At 40.9% G+C, this 13,326-nt stretch overlaps 1 protein-coding gene across 1 annotated transcript in view; it reads left to right on the top strand.

Annotated features, from left to right (window-relative positions):
- Positions 1–13,326, top strand: part of Dsg1 (desmoglein 1) — a 70,448-nt gene that overhangs the window by 35,271 nt on the left and 21,851 nt on the right. The window contains exons 6-8 of the mRNA XM_052742748.1: positions 3,477–3,549; positions 12,624–12,659; positions 13,122–13,253. Of these exons, the coding sequence (XP_052598708.1) occupies positions 3,477–3,549; positions 12,624–12,659; positions 13,122–13,253 (241 nt within the window). The remainder of the gene's footprint in view (positions 1–3,476; positions 3,550–12,623; positions 12,660–13,121; positions 13,254–13,326) is intronic.

The following is a 13,326-nucleotide window of genomic DNA, read 5'->3' on the forward strand; positions in this document are numbered from 1 at the left end:
CCACCGGCTGGGTTTACACAGCACTGTAGTTGAAAGCCCCTCATTGGTCCTATATAAGAGAATGTGTAGGGTTGGGGAGGATAATTTTGACCCATATTGAAGTCAGAGGTTCGCATATGTCAAAATAGCATATTCTCAAAGGTTCCTCCAAACTGTAAGCACTCTGCAAACGAACTTAGATAAGCAGTGAATTCTGTTAGTTATGCCAACAGAATGCAAGCTCAGTAAAATCTATTACCCTTAAGAATTGTGTGTGTGTGTGTGTGTGTGTGTGTGTGTGTGTGTGTGTCTGTGTGTCTGTGTGTCTTCCAAGAAAGGGCTATGCTATGCCAAGTGCTGAGCAAATGCGGAAATGTCATCCCTTTAAGGTAACATTCTGGGGTTTAAAAGAAAATCCCTTCACCAGAATTCTGATCCCGTTGTTGAACTTGGTCAGCTCACTCGGGAAACTCCAACTCAAAAATACCCTCTGCCCCCTGCCAAATTTCATGAAATTTCTATGAAATGAAACTCACATACATAGTCACCACCACTGAGGGGCCACTTGGAATGTGTGGAGATGGACAGATGCAAACTGGGTAACAGTTTCACCACAATGAGGAAGGGACCACCACGAGGAGACCACTTGACAGAACTGGGAACACGTGAAGAGGGGGAAGAAGAGCTACACAGACTGTTTGAAGGTATCTTCTCTCCTCAGCATCAGGGCACAGGAGCAGTGCAGAGGCAGGAAAGCGTCTGGGCCTAGGATTCAGGGAATTTCTGAAAGGAAAGGGAATGAAAGGATGAGCAGACACTGCGGGACACAGCTCCAAGCCCAGCTCTAGGGGGGGCTGTGGCAAGGAGGCGCTAAGTTCAAGGCCAGCTTGAGCTATGTAAAGACACTTTGCCTTAAAACTTAAGTGCTAGTTGGAAACGGGGACGAAAGTAGCACACATGGTGCAAACACATATATGCACTACATACGAAGTAAACAATTGCCCTTCCTCCCTTGCAATGGCCGTATTTCAAATGCTCATCAGGCAGTTAACAGTCAGTGGCCTCCATATTGGACAGAGCGGGGACTATATCTGCATTGTTGAAACTTAGACAGCACTGAGAAAATGAAAAGACAAGGAAAGAGGCCAATGAAGAGAAAGGATGATTTGTAAGCACCCGCCTCACTTTGCTTGATGGAGCTCCTCTCCTGTTGGGACTGCCACTACTCAGAAAGATTGGGGCTCCACCCTAACTCCTCCCCCAAAAAGCTGCTAGATAAGTTGCTGTCCCCCAAACCATCTGGTTGGTTGGGATTGTTGGAACAAGGCCTTGAGTTAGGGTGGAGCCAGGGATGGGCTCAGGGAAAGATAATTCAATGGATGAAGGAGGTCCATGCGCTCCCTGGCACCAAGCCCAGAATTCCAGATGGATAGACCAGATGGGATAGGCTGCCACTGACAGCCTACAAGAGTCAGTCCTCCAGCCTTCAGTGCCCAGTGAGTGTTCTGTCGATACTGGCCACGTGATCCAACTACAAATGCGTTGTTCAAACTAAGTCATAGTTTGGGGTGTCATAGATGGATACTCACATTCTCATTTACTAATGAGGAATTTTGTCTGCTCCTCTCTTTGTTGTTTATTTACACCAGCCAATCCCTACCACAAGCATTTTTACTAACTGCACACACAGGCTCCCTTTATCCACCCCTCTGAGTGCTACAATGAGTTATGTGACATTTCAAACCACTGTCAAGTAACTGTTGCCACATACCCAGAGCAAAATGACAACATTCTGTAGACTGGACCCCAGAGAGCTCTCTCTGTTCTGGGATATGTTTAGCATTCTCTGACAATAATCTACATATTATCACACAGGTCTTGTTTCAGCGTGCCATAGCAAACGCTGGCAATATCCAGCTCCAATAGGGTTCCTGAGACAGTATTTAAGAGAAGATATCCCAAGAGAGTTTCTGAACGTTGCCTTGTATGGGTCAACATTCTTGCTAACCTCAGGCTCTTGCAGCTCTGCGTGTGTGGGCAGTCTTTCCCTGTGTTCTAATTGGCTCAGTGTGCAGTCTTGGCCCTGTGCTTGGGAATCGTCACTGACTTTTAACCCACCTCACCTGGAGTGCATCTGCTGTTTTCTCATTAGTATTTCAACACCGGACCTCAAGAGGATTTTAACTGGGGGCTGTGGTTGTTTCCTTTACATCTACCTGGGCTAAATTTTCAAGTTTGCTTTACTGTATTTTCAAAGGACGAACACTGAAAGAGGAGAAAATTGAAGATGGAGAAAAAAAATATCCATAGAGAGAAAATAGAGGCCTCCTGGGACTTAAACAGGTCACTGAAAGGAATTACACAGAGAACCAAATGATTGTAAGGGTTATGTCTTGTCTGTTCAGAAATGCTTTCAAAAAAAAAGAGTCGTCACTAATCATTAGCAATTTTTTCTCTTAAGAGCTTAGGAAATAGCTGCACCTTTCCTAACATCTACTAAAATGAAAAGCTTATGATTTTCTACTGTGACCTGAGGGTTTGGCTCTGAACATAAGCTGTACAAGCCTATGAACGTACACCGACACTCCAGATACACTCGCCTTCTCAATCTGACGAGGAGCTAACTTCCTAGCAGCTGAGGAGCCCTCAGCATGAACAGGAGCCCCCATGCTTTGGCCATTTTGACTGTCTGCCACCAAAAGCCTTCAGTAGAGGAGAGGCACATCCTACCCCAATAGAGAGCAGCTTTCCAGCTGGCAGAAGGGTGTGTCCCTGAGTTTTTACCTGGGAGCAATGATGATCTTGTCAAGCATTTCACTGAGACCAGCCCAAGTTTTTAGGGTGGGGATCCAGACTGGTTATACGTACCTTCCCTCCTTCTCCCAGTGGAAGGCAGAAACACCTCAAAGCCTGCATGTAAGAACATCTACTAGGAAATTATTTTAATCAGACACCAGCTGAGTGGGAGAAAGGAAAAGAGCAGAGAAGAACAAGCCAAACTCCCTTGGTCGTGGATGTAACAGAAGCCAGCGGCAGCAATGGACTGGCACTCCTTCAGAACAGCTGCCGTGCTGCTCACTTTCCTGGTAAGTGGATTCTGCTGAAAGCCACCCTTCACCCTCTAGCCTCAGCATAATCGAGAAGGCCTTTTCAGAGAATGTTATTTGCAGGCACTTCTCTGCTAAACCATTAAAAGTTTATGTTAATGACAAGGTGGTTTTTTACGAACTGGGATTTTAAGTGGTGTTTCTCTCTTTAATTGAAGACTCCAGATCATATTAATGCCGCAGAGTCCACTCATCATACCACGTCTCTGACATCCCAGATACTGATTGGTCACTCTGGGAAAATATTGAACTGAAAAGAGTCCTAAAGTTGCTGTATTTGCTTGTTCAAATTCTCATTGGCGGGGATGGGGCTTTTGAATTAAATATTCCAGGTGTGTCTGGGTTTTCAGTCTAAACACTTTCCCCTTCTTTGGGTGTTTTGATTGACAGACTGATGGCATGTTTTAAAGCCACGAAAGACTTCATATACATTAGGGTTGCAGCTGTTGTGATGAGCCTCACCGTCTTGGCACCCTCTTCCCTTCCAGATGTTGTCAGACTCCATCCAACTAACACCCAAAACCCTACGCTGTTTGCAACTTGAATTAAAATGCCATTGCTAATGTCAAAAACTGCAAGTCCAGGAGATTTGTAACCAATAGAGCAGGTGAGGGAATGAGCATAATTAAGGGGTAAACGTAATTACTGATGTGGCACAGAAGCCGCACATCTGATGCTCAGACCATGCAGTGCGACGATTTATTGTCGCCCTTGAGTTGATAAAGGTGCCACACCAATATATCAATGTTCAGCAGTAAGCTTTAAAGTTATAGTCTCTCTCAAAGTTCAAAGAAGGATAAATGGAATCTTAAAAGGCAAGTGCCAGGTAAATCCCCCTCCAGCTTTGGCAGGATGTGGTTCTTATCTGTTTTTGCTTGCTTAATTTTTGAACTGAAATGTTGAATTTGTATTGTAACAAGTTAGAGTTTTGGTTTCCTATATGCTGGCTAATTTGAATTCAGTTTATTTATTAAGAGGGGTCATAGGGCTGGGGATGTCGTTCAATGGTGGGACACTTGCCTAGCATACATGAGGTCCTGAGTTCAGTTCCCAAAAGTGAATGATAAAAGGGCAAGGGAATTGTGAGCAGTAACATGTAGTTATAAATGACTCTCAAGGGCTTTAGTTCTAAGCTGCCCTTCAAATGTGACTTTTATTCTATAGGCTTTTTAGTGGATTTTTAGGTTCAGTTAATGTCACAACCTGGACTATGGCAAAGATCAATGAGTATTATATAGCAGATCATTTGACCACAGGAATGTTTGTCTATTGCTAAATAATCAAATACTTTAATTTTTAATTTCATATAAATTTGGCTTATTGTAGCATTTCCATTCATTAATGCAGTTCCAACAACTGTGCGCTTTTATTGAATTTATAAGTAATTCTTTATTTATTGATTTCTGTGATTATTTCTAATTGATTGCATCTTATGAAATTCCTCCAAACAGTTCTTTCCTGGTTAGCCATTCATCAGTAAAATACATCATTTTATCTAAGTTCTCATGGAACTGTCAGGCCGGAGAGAGAAACTTCTGGGGATTTGTACTTTACTCTCTAAGCTTGGATAGTGTGTGTGTGTGTGTGTGTGTGTGTGTGTGTGTGTGTGTGTCTGTCTGTCTGTCTGTCTGCGTGTCTGTGTCTGTGAATTAGTTTTGGGAAGAGGAGGAGTCTGTGACCATATTTACTGCGGAATCTAGCACAAATTTCTCAGATACTTTACAGTATTTATCTGTTTTCACTTATGTGTATGTACGTGTGAGTCTGTGTAAATGTATGCAAAAAGTGTGTGGGTTCCCTGGAGCTGGAATTATAGGCAATGGTGAGTCAATGAATGTGGGTGCTAAGAACTGATCTCAGGTCCTCGGGAAGAGCAGTGTGTGCCCTTTACCACTGTGCCAGCCCATCTTTAGAAAGCTTTACTATAATGAATTAAAACACTTTATTTTCAGGTTAATATGGCGTTTTTGGTAAGATGTTTCACTTTTGAAGGTTTTGAAGGTCCTATTTTCACTACTAATTTTAGCAGATGACTTGCAATCCCATCTTCTGTCTCTAGTCTGAGTGTGTTTTTCTTTATCAAAGGAAAAGGTTAAAAATAAGTAAAAAAAATAAAGTTTTTATAGTCTTCACTGCTCAAAGTCAATAAATGAAAATACATGGTAGGAATACATTTAGAAAAATGCAAATATATTTAAGATGTTTAAAATGATAATATTTTCATATAAAGCTATTTAGAGAGCTTAGCAACTATGTGTTGGTGGTATATTGCATGACCTGCTCAGCACATGTGGTAGTGGATGCTTTAAGCCTTGTCCAAATTAGTAAGTTAGACCACAGAGACTAAGCAGAGAAGCTGCTCCTAAAGGGACCAAGGCTGCTGCATGAGCTTTCCACCAATCCAGACTTCTACTGGACAGGACAGATGGTAGCTCACATCTGTTACAGCACCACAAGCTGAAGGCATGGGTTGACTCTTTCCCCCCTCCTCTTTCTGCTCTGCCTTTTCCTCCTCCCCTTCTTCCTCTTCCTCCCCTTCCTTCTCCTATTATCCATCCATCTATCTATCTATCCATCTATCTATCTATCCATCTATCTATCTATCTATCTATCTATCTATCCATCTATCTATCTATCCATCCATCTATCTATCTATCTATCTATCTATCTATCTATCTATCTATCTATCTATCCATCTATCTATCTATCTATCTATCTATCTATCCATCTATCTATCTATCTATCTATCCATCTATCTATCTATCTATCTATCCATCCATCCATCTATCTATCTATCTATCTATCTATCTATCTATCTATCTATCCATCCATCTATCTATATGCAGGGAGTAGTTATAATTTTCTCCTGCCAGAGAACAGTGTTATACCTGTGCATCAAACAGAAAAAAAAATCTGGGCAGATGGATGTGACGATTATGAAAGGAAATCCTTAACCTCCATGAGAAGGAGCACAGTAAGATCTGAGAACTCTGGGGATTGCTGGGAAAATCACCTGCAAAGTCACCACGTCTGACTACTCTGCTAAACATGAGCACAAATCTGATGACATCCTTTTCTATTGAGGCACATTCTGCAGATTAAGTTCAAAGAACAGATAAAAAAAAAACCTTATTTTATCTGTTAACAAAAATGATGCTAATCATAGTTTTGGATTTTTCTTCATTTTAGATTTTTGATTGAAGGTCTTACTCTACAGCCCAGGCTAGCCTGCACTCACTATGTAGCCCAGGCTGGTCTTAAGCTTCATGTTCCCCTGTCTCAGCCTCTTAAATGCTTGGGTTGCAGGCATGCACCACTAGACCAGGCTCTAGTTTACTCTTTTCATGATAATTTTATGAGATTACTACTTCATTCAATTAACTAACACCCAATAAACTAACCCTACAATTTGAGCTTTGTTAAACTTTTTAAGAATACAAGCAGGCGTTAAAATGGTACTCATTTATGACACAGTTGATTAACTTTCTTTATTTGAACCTGATATTGTAAGTTCTCTTATTTACATTCACTGACACCAAAAAAGAAAGTACTGAAGTTCACTGATACCAAGAAGAGTACTAAACAGCTGGCATAGACCCAACAGAAGACAATCCTGAAGGGACTCTGACGCTTTCCTGCACATATATTAAATTGTTGTGCACTGCAGAGGAGAGCATTTCAGCCCAAGGTTTTATAGGGAATGACATGGGTGTTTCTATTCCTCTGGTTAGTGAAACAGGAACTGTAGTTAAGCAGGATCATCTTCACAGATGTGGTATTTGCAAAAGCTTTCTTTATTCACTGAAAATCTAGGAGTAAAATCTTCCTCTTCCTTCCACTTTCCACAAATGGGGAGTCAAATCCATCCCCACTTAATGAGGGCTGTGACAGTGTAGAAGGCATTTCAGTGACAAGAAAAGCTAACACATAAATGCTGGAGGGATGAATCAAGATGCAGCTATTGGAAGATGCTGGCAGATGATGACAAAGGACACTTGGGTCCCTGTGCATGTCTCTTACTTTCTGATACTTCTCTACTGTGATTTCAACAAGGACTCTGGTGCCGAACATCTGATGTCATAAGAAGAGACATTGCTTAACATACAGGCAGGAAGCTTGATCTGCTAGGCATTGTGCTTAGATTTCTTCTGCTCCTTCCGCTGAGTTAACACCCTCCAGGGTACTGGGTCATACCGCCCATTCTAGTTATGCTTGGCGTGCAAACTCTTGTAATGGACCTAGACAGGTCCAACCTTTCTCATGCCAATGGCTGGTGATCCATGCTCTTAATTGCTCCATGAGCGTGGAGTACAGTCTTTTATACTTGTCTAATTAGAATCACATCCCTACAAATTAACAGCTGATTGCTGCTTGTGAAACTCTTTGACTCTAAGTCACTTGAAGGCAAGCTCCATGTCTGATTAACCTTTGGATCACTCACAGCTCTCTCAACAAAGAGACTCCATACAAGACTGAGAGTCTCAGTATCTCACTCTACTGAACAGAAACACCAAAAGGGAAATTGGGGGTAGCTCAAATTTCCTTTCTCACACATAATCCAAAGAATATCCTCTCAAGGTAATCAGTGTAGAAATAATTGTGTTGCCTTTTCCTAATGTTTTGTGGTGTTGTGTTGCATCCACTTCAAATTTCATTTAAGCTTACCAGAAGTTTCAGGGTCTCAACCTTCCTAATGCTGTAATCCTTTAACACAGTTCCTCATGTTGTGGTGACCCCCCAACCATAAAATTATTCCATAGCTACTTTATAACTGTAATTTTGCTACTGTTATGAATAGTAATGTGAATATCTGATATGCAGGATATCTGATATATGACCCTTGTGAAACAGTCATTGGACCCCAAAGGGTCATGACCTACAGGTTGAGAACCACTGTTTTAGTACCATTATGCTGTCTTAGAACATTGTAGTACACATTTCTCAGAGAAATGAACAATTGTGAATAAATATGAGAAATTAACCCACTAAGGTATGGCCAATCCCAACGTCACATCCTTTGTCAAAGAAAGACAAAAGAAGGATTTTGTTGTTTTGTTTTTGTTTTTGTTTGGTTGGTTTGTTTTGTTTTGTTTTTTGGTTAAGAAACAAATTTTATTTTACTATTCTTTCTAGCTTATCCTTGTGATGTACCTAATAGTTAACAAAGACAGTTTTTTCAACAAATTGCCACTATCTCACTATTATTAAATACAAAAGATTTTCCTCAGCAAGAAATTACCCTTCAAGTCAAATTTTAGTACATGGAAAGGACAAATTTTAATTTTAAAAAAACTTGCTGAAATTTACCTTAACTGGATAATCATTAAAAATGTCATGAATTTGCATCCTGTGGCTTTAAAATAAATATATTTTGATTGGCTGTGGAAGCAGATGTGAAGGGAAGAGCTCATTGAGATGAGTTACTTACTGTTGTTACAGAACTTTTGGACGCCAAGAGAATTTAGTTTTCAATGTTTGTGACAAAACTGTGGCTCAGACATATTAAATTTTCAGTGGGCAAGAGAACAGAGTCTTTTTAAACACCTTAACAACCCATGTCTCTAGGGGGAATCTCCATAACTGTCCACATTGCACAAAATCCAGAATTGTTTCGGAGCCCAAGTTACTCCACCGTCATCAGAAAATCACCATACCTATGCCAGGGAAGAGGGCTCTGTCACTTAGAATACCTTCTCTCTGACTTTGCTTCCCCTATGAATGTATCAAAATCCCCATCCTTCCTCTCTCTACCCATCCTTCCTCTCTCTACCCATCCTTCCTCTCTCTACCCATCCTTCCTCTCTCTACCCATCCTTCCTCTCTCTACCCATCCTTCCTCTCTCTACCCATCCTTCCTCTCTCTACCCATCCTTCCTCTCTCTACTCATCCTTTCTCTCTCTCTACCCATCCTTCCTCTCTCTACCCATCCTTCCTCTCTCTACTCATCCTTTCTCTCTCTCTACCCATCCTTCCTCTCTCTACCCATCCTTCCTCTCTCTACTCATCCTTTCTCTCTCTCTACCCATCCTTCCTCTCTCTACCCATCCTTCCTCTCTCTACCCATCCTTCCTCTCTCTACCCATCCTTCCTCTCTCTACCCATCCTTCCTCTCTCTTTGCTCTTTCCCAGCCTGTCTTCTTCTGCTCTCTCTGTCACACTTCTTTTACATGGCTTTTTTCCAATCAAAATCCCTTCTCAACCTTCAAACATAGTATCTCCCTCACCCACACAGTTTTCGCTGATTCCCACACCTAAAGCTCATTTGGTCTTTCTCTTTTTTTATCATCGAAATTCCTGGGAAAGTAACTTTCTGTCTTCCTTTCCTCTCCACCCCTTATTCTCTTTTGAGAGGGCTGATCTTTGTCCTGTCTACCTGAAAACGTCCTCTAAAAGGACACTGAAACTCTACTATTTCCTCAAATTTCTCACAGTTCCGTTTTTTCAGATCATCTGACTTTCGTGTCTCATCAGTCTCTCAACGTCCCTTCTTTGACAGCTGCGGATCCTTTTATCTCCTCCGGTCCACATGGCACACTTTTGTTTCTGCCTTTCTTCCTTCCATCTGCCTCCCTCCCTTTTACTGTCCTTTCTCTCCCCCCCCCCCGTCTCTCTTTTTCTCTCTGTGTCTCTCTCCCTCTCTCCGACCTCTTCACAACCACTACCATCACTCCCTCCCTCCCTCCCTCCCTCCCTCCCTCCCTCCCTCCCTCCCCACACCCCCACGTTGCACTTATTCCCAGATAAACAAATGTAGGAGTTCCCTGTGCCATCCTCACCCACAGGCTGTTTCTTTACTACACCCTCCTCTTTATAAGTATCTAATTCTCCCATGATTTTAACAGTTCTATAGGAGTGGATGCACCTCGACATTACATACCCAAGCTAGGGTTTTGCTCAATGGTATTCCTATAGCACCTTGAACATTGTCCTACCTCTGGCCCTAGTCCACTCTTTAGGACTGCTAGCTCCAGGGACCCCTCCTGCTCTTTATCTGGCATCCCATCTGCTCTCTAACCTTGCAGATCCTGTCCATCCAGATCTTTCCCTGTGGCTCTCACTGCCTTTGCATCTACTTAGCTCTTTCTCACCTCTACTTTGATTGGTGCATAGGACCCAACAGCCTTCAGCCTGTAATTTCTAAGTCTTCCCACTGCTCCTACCGACTATTGTCCAAGTAAGCTTTCAAACCTATAATTTCAGCATGCCTTTCCCATGACCAAAATACCTCAATATCCTTTTACGGTACACAAGGATTTGATGTTAGGACTGGAAAGGTATTCGTGTAGAGTCTGTCTACCCACATCCCAAACGAGATAAAGCTCAGAGAATTACTATACATACATACATACACACACACACACACACACACACACACACACACACACACACACACAACACACACACACACACACACACACACACACACACACACACACACACACACACACATTGTTTTCTGACAACCCAATGATCTTTCCATGTCATTATTTTGTCTTTAAAAGCCTAATACTTTGTATCTGAATTTATTCTACACTCTGATTTTTAAAAAAAGGAAGAAGAAGAAGAAGCTCTCATCAACCCACCACATTTTAAAAAGCAGACTAGGCGGTTTTTTAATTACCCATCCAATTGTAAGTCTGACACTGTGGTGAAACCTACTTGGTCTTTTGCCTAAGTTGCTTCTCATGGGAAAGAGGATGACCTGGCTTCATAAAGTTGGGAAGAGTTCTTAGTCACCTGGCCAGTTACCCAGAGCAGTAAGCCCTGGCGCTTCACTCCAGGAAGGGAAACACAGTAACAGATAGCAGATGAGTAAACAAGAGGTGTAGCTATGAAGAAATGACTTCCAAACAGACAGATGAGGCAGTCCTGCAGACCTGTCCCACCCACAAGCAAGAGCAAGAGAAGGGTGCCCAAAATACCACAAGCAGCAAGAACTCACTGGAGTAAGTGAGGTCTCTAGTCAAGCTCGGCTCTATAGACAACATTGCAGTTGTCCACCCTAACCATTAAGCTGTGTGGATTCCTTTGTTGCCTTGTATCGCTGCTGTTGTTGCTGCTGCTGCTGCTGCTGCTGCTGCTGCTGCTGCTGCTGCTGCTGCTGCTGCTGCTGTTGCTGCTGCTGCTGTTTCTATATAACCAGTACCAGTGGGTCTGGGGAGATGGCCCAGTGGATGAGAGTAGTGCTGCTCCTCATCCATGAGGATCTGAGATTGAATCCTCAGCATCTACATAAAAAGCTTCGTGGCCACCAATGCCTGTGGTCCTACTGCTGTGGAGATGAGGACATTCCTATATCAAGGGAATAAGGCTGAGAGCATTAGATCAGAACACTCAGTGCATTCACCTGGACACACATGTGCTCATACACACACACACACACACACAATAATAGTAATTAATAATAATAATAATAATAATAATGTGAAGTTAGATCAAAATAGTAACTTTTAGTTTTCAAAGACATATTATCAATTCTTGCTAACGTTTCACTTAATTTATTTGAGCAAACAGACTATCTTATACTTGATTGTAAAACAAACACATATGTAGGATGAACTGTATGGGATTGCATTTGCCATAAGTTAGTAGCCAGGCCTCAGTTTCCTCCCCTGTGTAAAGGAGACAATAATAATAACGTCCATTACTGGGTTTGTAATGACGAGAATGGACAGATTTTTGTGACCACATTGTCTTATACTTAGTTATCATCCATTTAATGGCAAAAGTAATAATTACAATGACTGACATGGTATCATGGGTAATAATTCTCTTCATGATACTCATGTTGATCATAAATACATGTTTGTTTGTTTGTTTGTTTAACATTTCTGTTTTGACATTTTTTTTCAAAAAATCTTCTTAGCAACTGAAATTTATATTTTCCTTAAGGATGAAACTGAAACCAGGTGTGAAAAACTAATCACTATGTTTAAAATTATTGATATTCATTTTTTTAATGCACACTATAGCTTTTAATATCAGTGCTAACATCTGATTATGAGCATGGGTTTCAGGCTTTGCTGTTGCGAGAAAACTCAATTAGAAGTTCCATACCTCTTATTTGAAAAGATATTTACAAAACTTAAGGGTGTACATTGGTGTTAACTGATACTCAGTGCAATTTAAAACAATGAATGCAAAAAAAAAATGCTTAATGTTTAAATATACATTTGCCATGTCTTAAACAAATATAGACACATTACTTTGACATGTAAATATTGGTGTTTTAAGTGATGACTTTTTTAGATTTTTAGATTCAAAATAATTTAATATATCCTGATACTTCACCACCAGTTCTGTGCAATGCTCAAATCTGGAATTTAACTTAAATGGAGCTCTATTTAATAGCACATGCTTTACTGCAGAGAGAAGTTCCCTAATCAGAAAAAAAAAAAAAATGGCTAAGAAACATCTACTGCCATTAACTTAGCCCAAATTTGCATTGTTTGGTTTTTTTATGTGTTTTTAGTTATCTGTTAACATAGAATTGAAAACATTCATTAAACATGAACTATTTTGACTGCTTTTTACAGGTGGTGCTTGAAGTTAACAGTGAATTTCAAGTCCAGGTAAGAAAAAGCAAATTTATTTTTTCCATACTGAAAAATAAAATGCCAGGCATAAAGTACATGTCTGTAATCCCAGCATTTCCAAGACTGAGGCATGAAGATTGTGGATTAGAAGCCAGCTTTAGCTACATAAAAAAAAAAAAAAACCTGTCTCAAAAATCACATAATAAACAAACAAATTAAAAATAAGAAAAAGAGGGAGAGGGAGAGTGGGACAGAGGGAGAAGACCAAAGGGAAAGATAGATTAGCAATGCCAACATATACTCAAGGAAACCCTCATTTCTTCTAAATACAAAATTACTGCAATGTTGTGACTGCAAATGTTAAAGTTATCAGAACTCTTAATTTTCCACTTAACTGTCTTCTCTTCCTGACATAATTAGTCTTCCCCCAAATCTCCAGTGGAATGCCAATAATAAGTAATAGTTAATTGACACTATGTTTTACTCTCCCTATTCAAGGTAAGAGACTATAATGCGAAAAATGGTACCATTAAGTGGCACTCCAACAGAAGACAGAAACGTGAATGGATCAAGTTTGCCGCAGCTTGTCGGGAAGGTGAAGACAACTCAAAGAGAAACCCAATTGCCAAAGTAAGTGTCAACCCCAAAGCATGCATCCAAACAGCACAATGAGCAGGGTCACAGTTCTGGAAGGACCCAGCTT

This window comes from Peromyscus californicus, unplaced genomic scaffold, assembly GCF_007827085.1.
Source record: "Peromyscus californicus insignis strain IS unplaced genomic scaffold, ASM782708v3 Scaffold_17__1_contigs__length_78620276, whole genome shotgun sequence".
Classification (NCBI taxonomy): Eukaryota; Metazoa; Chordata; class Mammalia; order Rodentia; family Cricetidae; genus Peromyscus; species Peromyscus californicus.